At 48.1% G+C, this 18,858-nt stretch overlaps 1 protein-coding gene across 1 annotated transcript; it reads right to left on the bottom strand.

Annotated features, from left to right (window-relative positions):
- Positions 1–1,944: 1,944 nt before the first annotated feature.
- LOC143842741 (uncharacterized) lies at positions 1,945–17,820 on the bottom strand. Its single transcript, XM_077347904.1, has 6 exons — positions 17,781–17,820; positions 7,774–7,816; positions 5,856–6,010; positions 3,515–3,562; positions 2,128–2,202; positions 1,945–2,012 (listed from the first exon to the last, which is right to left on the bottom strand). The coding sequence occupies exons 1-5, from the start codon at positions 17,795–17,797 to the stop codon at positions 2,136–2,138; spliced, it is 330 nt and encodes a 109-aa protein (XP_077204019.1). The 5' UTR covers positions 17,798–17,820; the 3' UTR covers positions 1,945–2,012; positions 2,128–2,135.
- Positions 17,821–18,858: the final 1,038 nt, after the last annotated feature.

The raw sequence follows: 18,858 nt of genomic DNA, 5'->3' as shown, positions 1-18,858 counted from the left end.
GAGTGGAGGCAATTGCTCCCTGTGCTGGGAGTCGCCGCTTCTGGAGCCTGCACTCCTGTTCCTGCTTCCATTGGATTCTCTGTGCTTCAGTGTTTTGTTACTGATCTGGATTAAGGGCCCCCTGCAGCCCTTGTCTGCTTCGGGTCTCGGTGTGAGTGACGGTTTCGGCTCTGACTTTCAGCTCGTGCTTACGGACTTTGTGCATTCTTCTCCCTTCGGGCTATCTGCCTGGCAGCCCGCCACTCCCAGCTCACATCTGGAAACTTGACACTGTGCAAATTAAAATAGCATCATTTCAGTGGTACCAAACTAACTGCATCCCTAAATGGATAGAAGCAGCATTTCTGTAAGGTGGATATGTAATGCCCTCTTCTTTTTCTTCTTGGCCAGTTCAGAAACAGCCCTTTCTTGAGGCCTCAAAGGAGCGCTTGAGGGAGCCCCAGAAGTAGAAGGGGCCTCCAACCCTGCAGGCCTCAGGGATTCTTCCCATAACGCTGCTTTAAGTCTTCTAGCTCTATCGTCCCTGGTTTTGGGAGTGAGCTTTTTACATGAGGGACAGTTTGAAGTTGAGTGGCCCTCACCTAAACACATCAGACATGAGGAATGATTGTCTGTGCCATCTTGGCACCACATTATGAGGACTGTGCCATCGTAGTAAAAGAATTAAAACTCCTTATTGGAACTTTTTTTCTCCTAAGAAATAGTTTTGAGGTAATCACCAGAGCTAGCTGACTAGCGTCCTTCTCCTGCAGCGGCAAAAAAAGGACGGAGGGAAAGACGGAGGGGTGAGCACTCTTGGGAGACTTGTTTTGCTTTGAGCTGGCTATTTCTCCGTAGCAGGCCTGCGATCTTTGCAGAACCCATGTGGACTGCACAGAACCCACGGAGATGAACAGCAGGCAAGTGTGCCAGAAAGCCTTTTGCCTATTGATTAGGATGGTCAACATGTAGTTCTTCATGTTAAACAGACCACACAGAGTCATAGGGGTGGATAATTCCTGGGGCCTCAATGTGAGGTTGGCTTTGAAAATAACTGATTTTCACTGTCTCTCGTTTTTTTCAGAACAACACTCTGAGGAGGTCCCAGAAGAGGAGGAGGATAGCCAGCCAAGAGCCACGGATCCAGACCCAAGGGACATAAGGGGCACACTTTCGGCAGAAGAGAGAGTGCAAAGAGAACGCAGGAGACAGAGACACGTTTCCCTGTTGATAAATGTGGGCCAGTGGCTGCTGGAGCAAGGAGGAGAGGACATGAGGCACTCTTGTGCTTTTGAGTAGGCCAGGCTCCGCTTTGAAGAAGACTGCAGCCAGATGGAGAGGGAGGCTGAGGAGGGAGGAGGGAAGGCTAGTCAGGGAGGTATTCATGTCATGCGGCAATACCCTTAGGGGTACAGTCAGCGCCATGAACAGACTTGGGGACATTGCAGAGAGGGCTGTTGCGGTCATGGAGGCAAGGGAGGCGAGGGAGAGTGCTAATCCACCTCAAATTAATGTGAGCCAAACACCCCCCCCACACAAACCCCACCAACCCCACCAACCCCTTCACACAGCATGGCAACCGAAACCAGGCAAAGACCAGCCCTGGGCAAGAGAAACATTAAGCCAAGGGACCCATATAAACAATCGTAGGCAGGTGAGATTGGAACAAAAGAGATTGCAAGGAGACTGTTGTATAAAAGTAATATCTTTTTGAATTTATTTAACCAAATCATTAACAGCAATATAACCGCCAAACTCCCCTCCCACCCCCAACAATCCCAAAACAGTATAACTCCCACCCCCAGCAGACCACAAACATTATAATTCAAACTTTCAACAACTCCCCGTCCCCTCACCAGCATCCCCCTGACCTCCCTCCCCTTTAAGCCTTTTTACTTTACCACCCTTCCCCTTCCCCTTCCCAGCCTTTCTCTTGACCACCTTCCCTTCAGCCTCTCCTTGGCCCCCCTCCCCTCCCCACAGGACTTTAAGCTGCCTGTCCATTCTCTCATGGTTGTCTTGATTCTCTTTTGCTGAAGGGGGGAAGAAAAGGGAAATCATGGTTAGGATAATAAGGAACATGGACCAAACATTGGGGTTGTATAACTGTGGTTTGTTTGCACATAGCAATGGTTGCAACAAGCTTACTTGCTTTATCAAACAGCTCCCTGGGCTTCTCCAGGGCAGCATCCTGGCCACTCATCCTCGACTGCAAAGTGTGTCCTGGAGGGAGGTTAGCAGAACAGAGAGCCCAGGTCAGTCCAGGAGTGTTACTTCACATAGCAGACACTGCTAACATTTTTGTATCCTTTACAGCGAGGATATCTCGCTTATTTCTCTGTGGCCAGCCAATGAGCACTCCAGCTCTTGCATTCTTGACTGCAATGTGTTTACTGGAAAGGGGTTGACAGGCAGAAAGGAAATTTCAGTTCATGATTTATTTTTAGCACTGCAATTTCCCTATTATCCGGGCTTATTGCAATGCAAACTTTAGATCCTGCCTAGGTCTACAGACACAACCGCAGGGTGTCCACCAGGCCAGGGATCCTAAATGGATGCTGATCACCAGAGCTCAGGTCCCTCAGGGGAACGTATTGGGAGCATTTCCTTTTGTACTGTCAGACTCTCAACAAGCAGACTCGCTGTGAAAGAAAATCTCTTTATTGAAGAAAGCAGCACAGCGAGTGTGAGGAGCTTTCTTGCTCGGATTAAGGGGCAAGTTTACCACGTAGCTGTCATGTTTTCCCAGGCCTGCTGGTATAGGCATGCAAGTTTCCCATGCAAAGCACACACTGAACCCTGGACAACACAAAGCATTCCCAACCTAGTATGTGGATACAAAGGGCACATTCAAAGAAAATGGCAAACCTTTTAGCATAAAATTCCCTTTTTTCAGGGCACGCAATCTTTTAATGCATTTCTGAGCTTCTAAGTATTACAGAGGGGAGTAGATGTCACTGGGACCTCTCAAAGGATTTATTTCGAGAGTTTTTAAGACGCAGCCTGTTCTCATGGATTCTGCGTGAGTCACGGATCTGGGTGCAGAAGTAGTGGGAAGGGCTGTCGACGTGGAGTCAACTTCTGGCCACCCTGTGGGGCTCTCCAGGCAAGTGACGATCAGAGGTGGTTAGCCATCACCTCCCTCTGCACAGCATCTCCCTCCCAATATTAAGCAGAGGTGACCTTGCTTGGCTTCTGAGAGGAGGCTAGCATGGGCCCTCTGGCTCAGCGCAACCTGTCCTCAATGTCAGGCAGAGACCCCTAGTTCTCATACCCCACTTTTCAGTACCCAAAGGAGTCTCAAACTGGCTTACGATCGCCTTCCCTTCTTCTCCCCACAAAAACAGATATCCTGTGTGGTAGGTCTGAGGAAGCTCCGACATCACTTCTCTGTGAAAACCACACTATCAGGCCTGTGACTAGCCCAAGGTCACCCATCATGTGGAGGTGCTGGGATTCAAACCCAGCTGTCCACACTAGAAGCCAGTGCTCTTAACCACCCCCCCCCCCAGCTGACTCGCTTGGTGTTACTTACAGTTCTTCTGAGAGGATGGTCTCCTCTGGAGGTTCCAGGAAGCACAGCCTGAAAAGCAGAAGCAGTACGCTGCAGCACAGGTATCTTTATCACGTTGCACAACCAAAAGAGAGTCCACGAGCACCTTTAAGCATGCACTCGAAAGCTCCCGCCTTGAATCAATCTTTGTTGGTCTTAAAGGAGCTCTTGGGCTCTGTTTTGGTTGTGCTACTTCAGACCAACATGGCGATCCACTTGAATCTAACATTGCACACCTGTTACCCAAAGGCTTGCTGGTTGCTGCACATCAAGCTCCTTTGTTGCAAAGCACTAGTGCAGGAAAGCACTAGTGCAAGACTTTTGACCCAAGCATAAAGAGGTCCCGAGAGAGACACTGTGCAAAGTAAAATAGCATCATTTCAGTGGTAGCTACCACTGCAATTGGTTAAACACAGGGCCATTTCGCACCAGGATATATGTAGCAAATTGGTTTCAGAACGAAAAAACGCCATTTTAAATAGTGTAATTCGTCTTTATGCATACCTGCCTTTGTAGTGGAATCCAGTTGCGTTTCTATCGTTTCCCACAGGTTTCCGGTCTCGGCAAAAATCGCTAGCCAGGAAGCGATATTGCCGAGCTTTGTCCCGCCCCTGGCCATCAATCAAATGAGCAGCCAATGGGCGGCCGTTATCATGCTCCCGAAAAGCCCCTTTCCCTTTAAGGAAGGTTTTAAAAAAAAAAAACGTTGCAACGAATCTGCATTGATTCGTTGCAACGGAGAGACCCATCTAGCTAGCAGGTGGTGTTTGAGCTGCCGTTTCATCGTTGCCACGCTCCCCCTGAGTGAAGAAATAATACCCCCCCCGCATGGGCGCGATTTTCAAAAATAGAGTGAAAAATAAAGGGAAAATAAACCAGCAAACAGGACTGTGTGGTGCTTGGTGCTTGGTGACTTAAAACAGCTCTGGGAAGGGACTGCAGCTGGGGAAGCCTCGCTGGGTAAACGAAGGCTCGCCGGTGCATTGATCTCTGCTCGCTCCGAGAAAAAAAAATGGCGATCGCTTCGCCGGAAGATCAGAGGAGAGAGCCAGGGGGAGGGACTTTGCAGAAACCGCAACAATGGTAATGCACAGATCTTTCCCACTAGTGTTGCAGATCGGTTGCAAGAGTGTAGCGCTTTCCGGAGGGTGAATCCACTTTTTGGGAATTCCCTGAAAGCGCTACAACGAATTGCTTTTTGCGGATCAGTTTCAGGAGTGTGGCGGATTGTAAATGACGTTGTGCATAACAGCAAATTAGTAGCAATTTCAATATGCAACCATTGTGCAATTTTGAACGAGTGCGGAATGGCCCACAGTGCTTCAGGCCATGTCGTGCATGGACTATCTTGTTACCAAACGAACTACACCCCTAAATAGATAGAAGCAGCATTTCTGTAAGGTGGCTATCTAGCCTATCCTTTAAAACTTCCAAGTAAGCAGATGCCACCCCTCCCGGGAAAGCCTGTTCCACTGAGGAACTCTCTAACTGTCAGGAAGGTCTTCTGGATGTTTAGCTGAAAATTATTTTGAATTAATTTCATCTCAATTGTTCTGGTTTGACCCTCTGGGGCAGCAGAAAACATCTCTGCTCCATCCTCTGTGTTACAGCCCTTCAAGTACCTGAAGATGGCTATCGTATCATGTCTTAGTCGTCTTCTCTCCAGGCTAAACAGACCAAGATCCCTGAACCTTTCCTCATACGCCTTGGTCTCCAAACCCCTCACCATCTTTGTTGACCTCCTATGGACACACTCCAGCTTGTCTACCTCTTCTTCAATTCTGGTACGCCAAAATAAACAAAGTTCTCTAAGTGAGGTTTAACCCGAGAGGAGTAAAGTGGTAACATCATTTTGGACATTATAATTCTGTTGTTACAGCCCAAAATCCCATTTGCCTTTTTAGCCACAAAGTCAAACTGCTGACTCATGTTCAGTACATGTTCTACTAAGACCCCTCGATCCTTCCTGCACACCTATCCTTCCTGCACATCACTACCCCAACACTTGATGAGATTGGCTGCTGTTTCACAGGCAGTGCTCTGTGCCTTTATGAGTGGCTTGGCAGCCATAAGAATCCAAACAAGCAGAATTCCTTCTGACAGTATCTCCATGCAGGGAGAAGGTCCACCTGCTGCATTCCTGCCTCTCACGAGGAGATGGGACTAGAGCTGAGAACACAGTCTGCTCCCCATGGGGGGTTTCTTCAGCCCCTGCCTGCGCCTGTGAGATCCCCTTTTCCAAGCTAGAGGCCTGGTTTGAGGGGTCTGGCCATTTTAAAGGCCAAGGCACGGTGTGATGCTACACAAAAGGTTTCTTGTCTACCTTGTGTTGTGCCAGGTGTGGAGGTCCGCCTCCTCCTCCTCCTCCTCCATGAAGACCTCATCCAGTTCCTCCTGAGGCATTATCAGCAGGGTGTCCAGATGTTTGTATTTGACTTTTAGAGGTTTCTTCCCCCACCGGAAACAGATGATAGAACTCTGCAGAGTTGGGCAAAGGCCCACAGACAAGAAAAACTCAAAATCAGCAAGCCAATTCAGGGTTCAACCTGACATCAAGTAGGCATCCTTATCAGAAAGAGGAAGGGCTGAAGCCAGAACCCTTTAAGGCAGGGATCCCCAGTGTGATGCCCATAGGAAGCACCGTGCCTGCCAACACCTTTCCTGGTACTCACCAAGAATTTTTAGTGAGCAGGGCCTAATCCTTATCCATTGTTCCTCTTAATATTTCTGAAACAGCCTAGGGGGTGGGATGTATCCGGCTGTCCAAGTTGGAATAGGGCCAATCAGGGTGCAGCCAACTTTTGCTGATTGGCCCTGCCCCTGCAGGGCCCACTCTCTGACCCTGGACTCTAGCCTCTTTGCTCTCAGACCTGCCTCAGTGCCTGGAGCCAGCAGCAGGTAAGGGGAGAGGGCCCTGGGCAAAGGGTCGTGGTGGAGGGCCTGTTAACGAGGGGCTCTTGGTCTGCTAGGCTGGGCCTGCTAATGAGGGCCTCCCGGCCTGCTGACTGCCTGCTAAGGAGCTCTGTCCTGGGCCTGCTAACGAGGTGGCCAGCTCCCTCCCGCCCCACTTGATCCGGCTGTGAGCTGCTCTGGAGTCCGAGCGGCCCAAAGCCACCTTAAGCTGGGTTAAGAGAGAGAAAGGCAGGCTCAAGAGAGGGCATTGGAGTTGGAGAACTTGCTGCTTCGGTAAGATACGTTTCTTGCTTTCTGGCTGCTCTCACTACAGTAGTGCTACTTTGCAGGGGCAATCCAGTCTTCTGGATTTCTCTGCAAGTGCTATAAAATGGAGGACGTAGCAGCCAGTTTTCAGATCTTTTGCTTTTGCTCAGCAAGGCTTTTGATTTACTGGCAATTGTTCCAGAATGTTGCTCTGGCATCAGCCACCACATCAACACACAGCATGAATGACAGTCAGCCGCAGCAGCCATGCTGTACCTTTCTTTGATGTGCCCAGTGCCCACCACACTGTCAGAATCCCAAAGTTGCCTGAAGTTTCACAGTGCTGGGGATCCCTGTGCTGTTGCTGATTTACCATTTCTCCTGTGGGTATCTGTGCAGGCCTCTTCCCACACACCCGTCCTCAGTGCCCTCTTTCCATGCTCTGTGTGTGCCAGCGGAGCAGCCCAAAGCATGCCCGCGAGATTGTGGGCAGCTGCTGGGCTTCCCCACAGCGGTGTCTTGGCAGGCAGGGAGAGAGGGTGATGATGTGAAAGCCCAAACTGTCTCTGTGGTCCGTGATGGGGCAGGGGCCAGCTGCATGCCCAAGCACGGTGGGAGTGGCAGCATTGCCTTGAATACTCCGAGAAGGTGGTTTAGGGGGGTATTACTGGCCTGCAGACTTTGCAGCGGAGAAGGCACAGAATCCCACCTGACTCGTCCTAAGAGACAAGCGACTGCCGTAGCCCATCCTCTGCACCCCATAGAGGGAAAGAAGCCCTCCTGCGGACTCCTGCACAGGTGACGATGCAACAGGAGAGGCACAAATGGGAGCGAACAAGTTCAGGGAGAGGACAGCTCTGATGACTGGAGGGGAGGGCAAGGAAAAACAACTTGTCCTTCAAGAATTTCAGAGCCCCAGAGAGGGAGAAAGAGAGTCAGGCCGGATCACCCCCTGGCCTGATCCTGCAAGGCAATCGTGCTGGCATCGCTGTTGACAATATGAAGGAGTCCAGGTGTAACTTGAAACAACGGAAATCAGCGGGTCTAAGCAGAACTTGGGTGTTACCACACGGAGACGTTACCTCTTCGTCCGGAAAGGGGGTCTTTTTTCTGCAGAGGAAAGTCCTTTAAAGAATAAAAAGCAAAAAAGGCAAGTTTTAGCAGTAGGTACGTCAGGCCTTTCTTTGATGTGCCGATGCGTTAAGAACCGAAAGTGGCACAGAGAATCGTGATGCCATCAGCCTCAAGCCATCGCTGCACATCAGCTGCCTGGTGCAGTTCCCTACCATGGTGTCCCTGTTGGGGGGGTCTTCACCATCCCCTTCTTCTCAGTAGGTTACTGGAACCTGCAGGCTCCAAACGGCTGGAGACCCCTGCCCTAGACTGACTTGGCTGTCTGGCCTCTCATCACAGAGCACAGCTGAAGTCTTTTCCCCCTGACTGGCGTCTCAGGCCCGGCATCCCCAGGAGCCCCCAGTGCTGCACTGCTAGCAACTCAGCCAGGCTGTTGTGCGTGTCGCCAGGCTAACAATCCGATGGTGGGCCAAACACACTGAAATGCAGAACTTTGCTTTTGTCCCTATTGAACTTCATTTTATTCAGTTTAGCCCACTTCTTGGAGCCTCTTGTGGCGCAGAGTGGTAAGGCAGCGGTCTGAAAGCTTTGGCCATGAGGCTGGGAGTTCGATCCCAGCAGCCGGCTCAAGGTGGACTCAGCCTTCCATCCTTCCGAGGTGGGTAAAATGAGTACCCAGCTTGCTTGCTGGGGGGTAAACGGTAATGACTGGGGAAGAAGGCACTGGCAAACCACCCCGTATTGAGTCTGCCACGAAAACGCTAGAGGGCGTCACCCCAAGGGTCAGACATGATCCAGTGCTTGCACAGGGGATACCTTTACCTTTACCCACTTCTTGAGCCTAACAAGATCATCCTGTATTCTGATTCTGTCTTCGGTTGTGTTTGCTACCCCTCCCAGTTTAGTATCATCTGCAAATCTAATAAGTATCCCCTCTAAACCGTCACCCAAGAAGAGTTGGTTCTTATAAGCCGCTTTTCTCCACCCGAAAGACTCTCAAAGCGACTTACAATTGCCTTCCTTTGCCTCTCCCTACAACAGACACCCTGTGGGGTAGGTGAGAATAAGAGAGCCCTGATATCACTGCTTGGTCAGAGCAGTTTTCTCAGTGCTGTGGCGAGCCCAAGGTCACCCAGCTGGCTGCATGTGGGGGAGCACAGATTCAAACCTGGCTTGCCAGATCAGAAGTCCACACTCATGTTGCCAGCTGCAGATTATCAAGCTGACAGGTCAATAGTTACTTGGATCCTCTTTTTTCCCTTTCTTGAAGATGGGGACAGCATTTGACTGCCTCCAATCATCTCACACCTCACCTGTTCTCCAAGAATTGCCAAGAATAACGGAAGAGGTTCAGAGATGACATCTGCAAGTTCTTTTAGTACCCTTGGATGCAGTTCATCTAGCCCAGAAGACTTTGTTTCATTTAAACAAACTAGGTGTTTGTGGACCGTTCCAACAGTGATCCTAGGCCACCCTTCCCGTCCCCCGTGTTGTGTTACATTTTTTCCACATTGAGCACTATTTCCCTCACAAGAGAAGACTGAGGAGTAATAGGAGTTAAGCAGTTCAACCCTCCCTCCATCATCTGTTATAATTTCACTTTCTTGTCCTCGCAGGGGTCCTACGGAATCCCCACTCTTTTTCTATATATAACTAAATATATAACTAAAAAAGCCTTTTTTGCTATGTTTAGCACTTCTTGCTAGCCTAAGTGTTAAGTGTGGCAGGGCCCCCTGCCTCATTGACAGGCACACTGTCTTCTATAACCAATGGCACCACACACTAGTCTAGGCTTAAGCTAAAGCCAAGACAACACTGCTAGGGTCGGCCAAGCCAGGCCAGACTCCATCTCTGCCTTAGGTTTGGAATGACAGCCTTTGCCTGACCCAGAGGTGCCTCTGGACTCAAGCTTGCATCAGATCCCCCCCCCCATTATATTTCTAAGTGAGTGGACTGGCTTCCTCCTGTTTGCCTAAGGGCTCCTAGGAAAATCCTTTGTCTTGCAACATTTTTCACACTTGGCCCCTCTGCCAGGGGATATCTCCTCCCCACAGCCTGCCAGCTAGACCTGATGGCTCTCTTCCTCAGAGCCATTAATACCTTTATCCAAATCCATTTACGGCCATCACCCCCCATTTGGCCAGGTATTGTCCTAATCTCCGGGGACCCTGGAAACTTCCAGCACATGCTTACCTGAGCCTTGTCACATAGCCCCCTTCCCAAAATCCTATAAAAACTGTGGCTTCACTCAGCCACTCTGAGTGTCTTCCAACCCGGGACCTCCCACGCTGGTTCGTGCTCCTTCCTCTGACCCACCACTCCTCGGACAGGTAACTATCAAGCCTTCCACTCTTCCTCCCCCTTCTCTATATGACTGCTTGTATGTGTGTTAGCTATTTGTGTGTCTTTTTGTTATTTTCCTTTTAATAAAAGCTTATATTAATATTTTACCATTTAAATCTGTGTTTGCCTTGAGTTCCTACATGCGTAATAACCCTCGTATACAAAGGTAACGATCCGATAACGCTAAGTTACCCCCCTCTCGCAGCATTTGAGCTAATATTCCCCACAAGCTCAAAGATACGTGTTTTTAGGACACGTGTCCACGCAATTTGGGTAACAGATTATGGTGGATTACGCGGGCAATTGCCCCAGGCTTACTAGGGAGTAAAGTGGATGCGCGGCACTCTCCAGTAACCCGGACGTAAGGGGAAAAGCCTGAGTGAACTCTTGGCATTAGTGTGTGAATGTGCTCTTGGAAGTGTGAATTTTGGGTGGGCTGTTTTCCGTTCCCCTCCTTTAGTACTATAAAGCCTGTTGGCCGTGGGCTAAAACGGTGTTCACTTGGAATTTGTTGTGGGTTTTGACTGTCGCTCTGTGGGGACCCCACATTGCGTCTTTCAGACCCACTGGGTGTCTCCCACCACGGTAGCGTGCGATAGGGAACCCCGCCATCATGCATCTGACCTTCGCTAAGGCAGAGCTGAGGTTTGCCCTTTCATGTGCTGTATATACTGTGAATTAGGGCTCCTCTTCCTCCTCCTCTGATCACGAGCTGTAGATACCGTGAATCAGTCGAGGTTTGCAGGTGCTCCTCCTGACTTCGGGCACTCCCGTTAAGTGCAGGGCAAGAAAGGACACCGTGCCAACCCCCCCCCCCCTTTTTGTTTCCTCCTGTTCATGTGCTGTATATACCGTGAATCAGGGTTGGTGCAGGCTGTAATCACTCTGCAGAGACAGAGGACACAGGCCTGGTCTTTCTATTGCTGCATACCGGAGCTCGGTGCCAGCAATCTTTGGGTTAATTCTTGGGTGCGTTGCCTGTAGGATTTCCCCTATCTCTTTGAGTGTTTGGGTAACTGCTGCCATAAGGGATGGCTGCAAAGATTGTTCTTGCTGAAGCCTTTCAGAGCAAGGACAGGGTAGACCAGCTGACCAAGTGGGTCATGTCAAAGGGGTGCAACCCCTGGAAACCTGGGTTCTTTAAAGACCCAAATCCCCTGGAGAAACTTACAGAGACTTTTCAGTCATACTGTGACTCCAGGAGGCTGAAACTGGGAAGTGTGAGTACCCACGCTGCCTGGGGTCTCTACACTGCGCTGCAGGACAGTGTGGCACAGATTAGAGAACTCCAAACAGCATCGGAAAGTTTGGAACAGGACCTCCAACTAGCACTGGAAAATCAGGAGCGCGAGTATGCACTCAAGCTCTCTGATAGGGAAGCTCGCCTTGAGTCCCTGGGAAAAGATATTGAGAGAGAAATCGGGGAGCGAGATGCTGTAATTAGCAAGCTCCACCGAAAAATAGAACAGTTGCAAGGAGAGAAGTTTGACTTGCTGGTGGACAAAAACCACTATGCAAATCTGGTACATGAGAAAGATCTCCAGTGCCAACAGGCTCTTCTGAGAGCAGAAGAGGCCTCCGCTAAGGTGAAAGAATTGGGCAAGCTGCATGATCAGGCACAGAGTGCAGCACAATTTCTGGCTAGGGAAAAAGCAGCACAAGTCTCAGCCATAAGCCATGATGTGTGCCGCCGTGAAATTGAAAGTCTGAAGCAAAAATTGGGGCTTCAGACTGCTCTCATTGCAACTGTGCACCCCGAGACACTCCCTTCCCTGCCAGACCTGTCTCACACCGAGCAGGTACTGCCAGCAGAGGCTGTCTCACATCCGCCAATCCACCTTGATTGGACGGAAACCCCCACTCCGGTCCATCCTGTCCAGCATGAGACAGTCCGGAGGCACATGGCAAACGGCCGTGTCGAGCTTACCAACCAGGAGAGAGTCATGATTTGGAAGCCTCATGAAGCGAAGGCTATTGGTGACCAGTTGGGCCCTCTCAACAGGGACACTGGCGTGCAATGGCTGTATTCAACCCTAGAGCAGTACCCCACTGCCAGCGGGGAGGATCTGTGCCAATTGGTAAGGGTGTGTGCTACTGGACCAGACGCACAAGCCTTACGGAATGGCCTGCTCCAACGTAATATGGCACAGTTAGGTCCAATGAATTGGGCCCGTGAAATAGCCAAGTTGCTATGGCCAGGCCAATCAGCGGAGCTACTGTTCCTCATGGACAAGCAAGGCCCCGATGAGAACCCTGAAAGCTATTCAAGCCGCAAGTGCTTCCTTGCGCAGTTAGCTGAGAAGGTTCAGGCAAATGCTCAGGGTATATGGAACTTTAATGTAGACAATTTTAAGACCCCGTTCTACAATGGTCTCAACATCAGAACAAAAATTGCTATAGGCTTGTTCAACCCGACCAACATCACTTGGTATGCGCTCAAGGAGAAGGTATGGCTCGCTGGCGACCTTTTCCGTGAGGCGGCCTATGCTCATGGTTCTCGAGTCAAGCATCCCAAGAAAGGCTCCCAGGAACCAGTGCATGTGGTCACTTATGCCAACAGTGGCCTGCATTTGAAATGTAGAAGAAACAGGAGACACAGCAGCTTTAGAGCCAGGAAGAACCCCTCTGGCCAAAGTGCAGAGTCTTCCCTTGGCACCCAAACTGCTGTGCCTCCCCCAACACCTCTTGGGAACCCTCAGCAGGCAGTTCCCTCTGCCCAGAAACAGCCTCAGCACCCGGAAACCTGCCTAAGGAGATACTTCTGGGCCGGGCTCAAGGAGGCCAGATTGGACATGGCCCAGTTCAACAGGCAGCCTCTGGGAAAACTAGCCCTTGCCTATGGGAAGCTTACTGCCAACTCAGCAGAGCGCCCACAGCCACCTTCCCCTGCCCAAAACAGGGATAAGAAACAGAGTGGTTTTTCTTATAGTAACTTCCCCCAGAATAATCCCAAACCTAATAGAGATTCTGCCCTTCGGCAGCAGAATAAAATTAGTGACCGGATTTTTCTGTGGCGGGAACTTAGAAATACTGGGGCAGACATGACCCAGTATGATAACCAACCCACATCTGTGCTCATGTGTGCTTTTGTAAAGGCCATTAGAGAGAAAAGGAACAGAGACATACTTAGATATGAGCTACAGAAAACTAGCCCCCTAGAAATTTCTTCTGAATCCCCTAAGGATTGGCAGAAGGAAATAGAGAAATTTAAAACTCTTACCCAGAAACAAGATCTAGAAATTAAGGATCTTGATAAGAAAAATAAGGAATTCCAGGGTGAACTTTTAAAAGTAAAAACACATTTGCAAAATGTACTGGATTTCCAAAGCCACACAGATAGTAAATTGAAAATAAAATACAGCAGATCCAGCAACCCAGCTTCACATCTTGTCTTTAAAGAAGAGGAAATATTCTCAGTTCCCACATCTCAGAGTCAGGAAGGAAACCCTGCCTCTGAACCTGTACAGAGTTCCAAAATCCAAGTTCACAATAATTGTTCAACATGTGTGCTTCCATTTTTACTTTTAAACCTCCAAATTTTAAATTTGGCTGCAATTGGTAGAGCCTCCACTGATAGTTGCATTCACACTGAAACAGCTACTATTTTGCAATCTTAAAACAGACTCTCTTTGTCTAACTGCCTTCCTAGGCACTCAGGCCTATGACTCATGCCTTGCTCTCCCCCAGGGAAGCAACTAATCTACATAACTAAGAAACTTTAACAGCACAGAAAGTATTCTTTCTTCTCAAATCCGGAAGGGAAGAAGTTTTGTTTCTTTAAAGACTGACCCCCACCTCAGGGAAGCAAGGGGGGGAAGTCACAGATCCTCTTTGGGAAATGCGTCCTTTACAGATTTTTCTTCCCTTTTACATTTTGTCATTTTATTTTTAATTGGCAATTAGAACATCTTTTTGTCATTTTTTTTTGTTTTGAATGAAAATCTAGCTTATCAGGCAGCCAATAAAGACCCTCTGCCCATGCACAGGAACAGTCTTTCCCTTTAAGGATACCAGGTTGCTCTGCCTAAGAATGGGAGCATCTGGTTGAAGTAAATGGAAAGGACAATTAGACAATCCCCAGGAGGATTGTGCCACTGAAGAGCCCCCGGAGGTCAAACCTCCAGCCCCCACCACAACAGTTGTGGTCAAACAACTCTCACTGAGCAATTCAGGAGAGCCTGCTTTGGAAGGTGTGGCAGAAACCTTCCTCCAGTTTGATCCAGGGTAAAGGGAAATAGGGACAAATACCTTGCCTGCTCTCGGACGCAAGGGGGGGGGAGGCCCTTTCCTGAGGCATTTTGCACCTGTGTATATAGCCCCTGGTACAACCCCCATTCCTTTTCAGGTCGCTCACTTTGCTTTGCCACACGAACACACGGATGCTAGAAACAGATATGCTTCTCCTTCTAGTCTTTGCTGTGCTCTCTCTTGGAAATGCTTCCCCTACTCTTCCTCATCAACAAGAGATTATTGTTCCCTCTTCCCCACAGCCCCCACCTTTGACCTCCTCTCCCCAACACCAGATTCTCGTTTTCCCTATCCAGCTCCCTGGGTTCCTGCTGCTCGGGAATCCATAACCAAACCTGTCAGCTTGTTTCCCTGCTACAGATTTCCCGCAGATGCCAATTGTTCCCGGTTTGCCCCAAAGATCTCGCGGCTCCCCTATTGTAAGGCTTGCCACAAATAATGCTTGATGCCACCCTCCCTGGGAGACTTTGCTGCAGCCGCTCTGCCGCCACTGTTTTCCTGGAAGCAAGGGGGGGAGGGCATCAGAAGACCTTGCCAACCTGCCAAGAAGATTCTTGGGAGGGAGGGGTGGGAACGGGAATAATTTGCCTCTGTATTTATTGGGAAGGTGACTGCCACCTCTCCCACCCTACATTTTTGCTGTAAATATACATTTTTCATTGTGTACAATGTATTCATTTTAGTTAATTGAGAATGTAGCAAATAGTTTGCTAGTTTATGTATGTAAGTTTTGCTAAATTGCTTAGCTTTACCTTGTTCTTATTGCATTGCTTATTAGAGGCCATTGCTTAGTTCATTGTCTAACTTTAGTTTCTGCCACTTTCTGCCTGCTTCATAGTAATTGCTTGATATTCATTGCCAGCATTTTTAGGATTGCCTAGTGCTTGCATTCTAAAATATTGCTCAGGTACTGCCCACAGTTTCCTGCCTGCATAGAATTTGGTTTTCCCTGCATTTGCTTTTTGTCTATTGTTTGCTAGATTGCCTTGCTCAACGTATTAGTTTGCATTGGTTTATTGCTTTATTCATATGGTGGAGACCTCACGCTTAGCTAGTTCATTGTTCATGTATGTTACATTTAGTTTTGAGTGGTTGTGGTAAAGAGGAACAGCAACTTCACAGCTTTCCTTAAGTCACCCAAACCCCTCCTAAATGTGTTTTGTTTTTAATTTGGCTTCAGTTTTTGTAGTTTTTGTAGTGGCAGAAGATGGCCCCACTTTTCTCTCTGAATTTCTAGGCTGAATTTCAATCTTTGCCACCACCAACGCAGTATATATTGGTCTGGAGCGAATAAATGGAAATAAAATTCGCTCCAGAGGGGGGGATTGTTAAGTGTGGCAGGGCCCCCTGCCTCATTGACAGGCACACTGTCTTCTATAACCAATGGCACCACACACTAGTCTAGGCTTAAGCTAAAGCCAAGACAACACTGCTAGGGTCGGCCAAGCCAGGCCAGACTCCATCTCTGCCTTAGGTTTGGAATGACAGCCTTTGCCTGACCCAGAGGTGCCTCTGGACTCAAGCTTGCATCAGATCCCCCCCCCCATTATATTTCTAAGTGAGTGGACTGGCTTCCTCCTGTTTGCCTAAGGGCTCCTAGGAAAATCCTTTGTCTTGCAACATTTTTCACACTTGGCCCCTCTGCCAGGGGATATCTCCTCCCCACAGCCTGCCAGCTAGACCTGATGGCTCTCTTCCTCAGAGCCATTAATACCTTTATCCAAATCCATTTACGGCCATCACCCCCCATTTGGCCAGGTATTGTCCTAATCTCCGGGGACCCTGGAAACTTCCAGCACATGCTTACCTGAGCCTTGTCACATAGCCCCCTTCCCAAAATCCTATAAAAACTGTGGCTTCACTCAGCCACTCTGAGTGTCTTCCAACCCGGGACCTCCCACGCTGGTTCGTGCTCCTTCCTCTGACCCACCACTCCTCGGACAGGTAACTATCAAGCCTTCCACTCTTCCTCCCCCTTCTCTATATGACTGCTTGTATGTGTGTTAGCTATTTGTGTGTCTTTTTGTTATTTTCCTTTTAATAAAAGCTTATATTAATATTTTACCATTTAAATCTGTGTTTGCCTTGAGTTCCTACATGCGTAATAACCCTCGTATACAAAGGTAACGATCCGATAACGCTAAGTTACCCCCCTCTCGCAGCATTTGAGCTAATATTCCCCACAAGCTCAAAGATACGTGTTTTTAGGACACGTGTCCACGCAATTTGGGTAACATAAGCTCATATTGAGCTTTAGCTTTTCTAACACTGTCCCTACAATTGTTGGTTATTTGTTTATACTCATCCTTGGTAATAAGGCCTTCCTTCCATTTCCTAAATGTCTCTTGTTTATTCCTCAAATCCTTTGACAGCTGTTTATGGAACCAACTTGGCTTCCTTAGGTTCCTTCCATCTTTCCTTCCCAAGGGAATTGTTTGTGATTGAACCTTCAGTATTTCACTTTTAAAAAACTCCCAGCCCTCTTGGACTCCCAACTCTTTAAGTCTTTCTGAGCACAGGACTCTACCCAACATGCCTTTAAGTCTGTTAACATTTGCTTTCCTGAAGTCCAGTCTACACGTTCAGCTACGTTAAGGTTTTCTCTTTCCCACAATTGAAGATTCCAAAAGCACATGGTCACTGCTACCCACTACTTCTACCTCATCTACCAGTTCTTCCCTTTTAATGAAAATGAAGTCTAATAGCAGAGCCCCTGGTTCCCCTCTCTACTTTCTGGTAAATGAAGCTGTTGGCAAGACGGAATATGTATTTTTAGCAGAGTTGGTCTTCTAATAGATATAGGGGAATTGAAGTCACCCGTGATCACTGTTTCCCCCCTCTTTGAAAATTGTGTAATTTGTTCTAGCCGTATCTCATTCAAGTCCTCTGACTGGCTTGGAGGTCTATAGCAGACCCCCCCAATAATACCACTCTCATTTCCTACTCCTTTTATATTTACCCAAATAGACTCAACTGAATCTTCATGCTCAGGTACCTGTATTTCTTCATAACTATAAAGATTCTTAACATATATTGCTACACTTCCCCCCTTCTTTTCTTGTCTGTCCCTTCTGAATAGATTGTACCCCTCGATTCTAGTATTCCAATTGTGAGAATTATCCTACCAAGTTTCTGTGATTCCTATTAGGTCATAGCCACCTACTAGTTCTTCCTGCTTGTTTCCCATATTCTGTGCATTAGTGTGGAAACATCATAATCCATTCCTTGTGTGCCTCATGGTTTTGGTTTTTGAACTTCCTTGTAAGTTAGTAGTTCCCTGGATCTAGTTTAAAGCCCTCTTCACCAGGTGTGCAAGGGTTCTCCCCAAAATACTTTTTCCATCCCTTGCGAGGTGCACGCCATCACCTGATGGAAGCCCCTCATACTGGAGGGAGCAGGAGCTGCTGCCCACGGCAAGACTTACCAGGCTCGGCATCTCATTTTGGCTGGTGAACGTTGAGCACAGTCCTGTTTCACAAGAGGAGAGAGGGAAATTTGTGAGAAAGATCACTCCACAGGGTCCTCTGAGCAGCAGCTGAGGCTTGGGCTGATGAATTCAGGTCATCTTATGCATGCTCCCTTCTTCCAAGTCATCAGACCAACGGTCTATTGAGGTTAATATGGTCAGGTCAGACTGGCAGCGGTTCTCCAGGGTCACCTCCTGCCGGGTCCTTTCAGGGAAGAGAGCAGGGACTGAGCCTGTGGCCTTCTGCATGCCAAGCAGCTGCTCTTCCACTGAGCTATGGCCTGACCCATTTATAGTCTTTCCCAAGGGAGAGAAGTGGCTTGAATGTCCCAGCTGAAGATATGTTGTGCAAGGGAACTGCCTGTATTATCTATCTATCTATCTATCTATCTATCTATCTATCTATCTATCTATCTATCTATCTATCTATCTATCTATCTATCTATCTATTATTATTATTATTATTATTATTATTATTATTATTATTATTATTATTATTATTTGGTAATTATCTATTCCACAAGGACCCACCAGGCAACTTGCAAGAATACTGATAAAAAGGTCCAGAGAAATGACAATAAAAAATTGAGTCAATCCATACATAATACCCTAATTATAAGCCGCAGATTCCTCGAAGTTATCAAAAGACAAAACTACAAATACATAAGATTGCATGTTTGCATTTGTGTCTGTGTAAGCAGAAGAACAAGCTGGGTTACAACATGAAGAAGGGGATAAAAGCCATTCTCGAGTAAAAACAATTGAAAACGTAAAGCAATCTTCAGCAACACCCAACTAGACCTCCAGTCCAGACCGCAAGTCTCTGACAGTATGAACAGCTGAATCTGAATGCTCATGTATGGTTCTTAGTGAAGCAGGTGTGATTTACACACCTCATATGAAGTAACAGCCTATGCCAAGACCTATGAACTTATTTCTAATCCTTTCTGCTGAACAGTTCAATAAACCTTTTCTCAACAAGCTAAAGCTTAGAGTCATGAAAGTTCCTTCCTTCCTAGAGAGACCAGCATCCAGT

This window comes from Paroedura picta, chromosome 8 (genome assembly GCF_049243985.1).
Source record: "Paroedura picta isolate Pp20150507F chromosome 8, Ppicta_v3.0, whole genome shotgun sequence".
Classification (NCBI taxonomy): Eukaryota; Metazoa; Chordata; class Lepidosauria; order Squamata; family Gekkonidae; genus Paroedura; species Paroedura picta.
The sequence above is the reverse complement of the archived record's forward strand: the minus strand, read 5'-3'. Positions and strand labels throughout refer to the sequence as shown.

What these genes read in the sequence shown, in the direction of transcription:
- LOC143842741 (XM_077347904.1), bottom strand. An exon ending in CCCCCTTTCCGGACGAAGAG is followed by an intron (nt 6,011 to 7,773) that starts GTAACGTCTCCG and finishes CCAACTCTGCAG; the next exon opens with AGTTCTATCATCTGTTTCCG. An exon ending in ACCATCCTCTCAGAAGAACT is followed by an intron (nt 2,203 to 3,514) that starts GTAAGTAACACC and finishes ACCTCCCTCCAG; the next exon opens with GACACACTTTGCAGTCGAGG.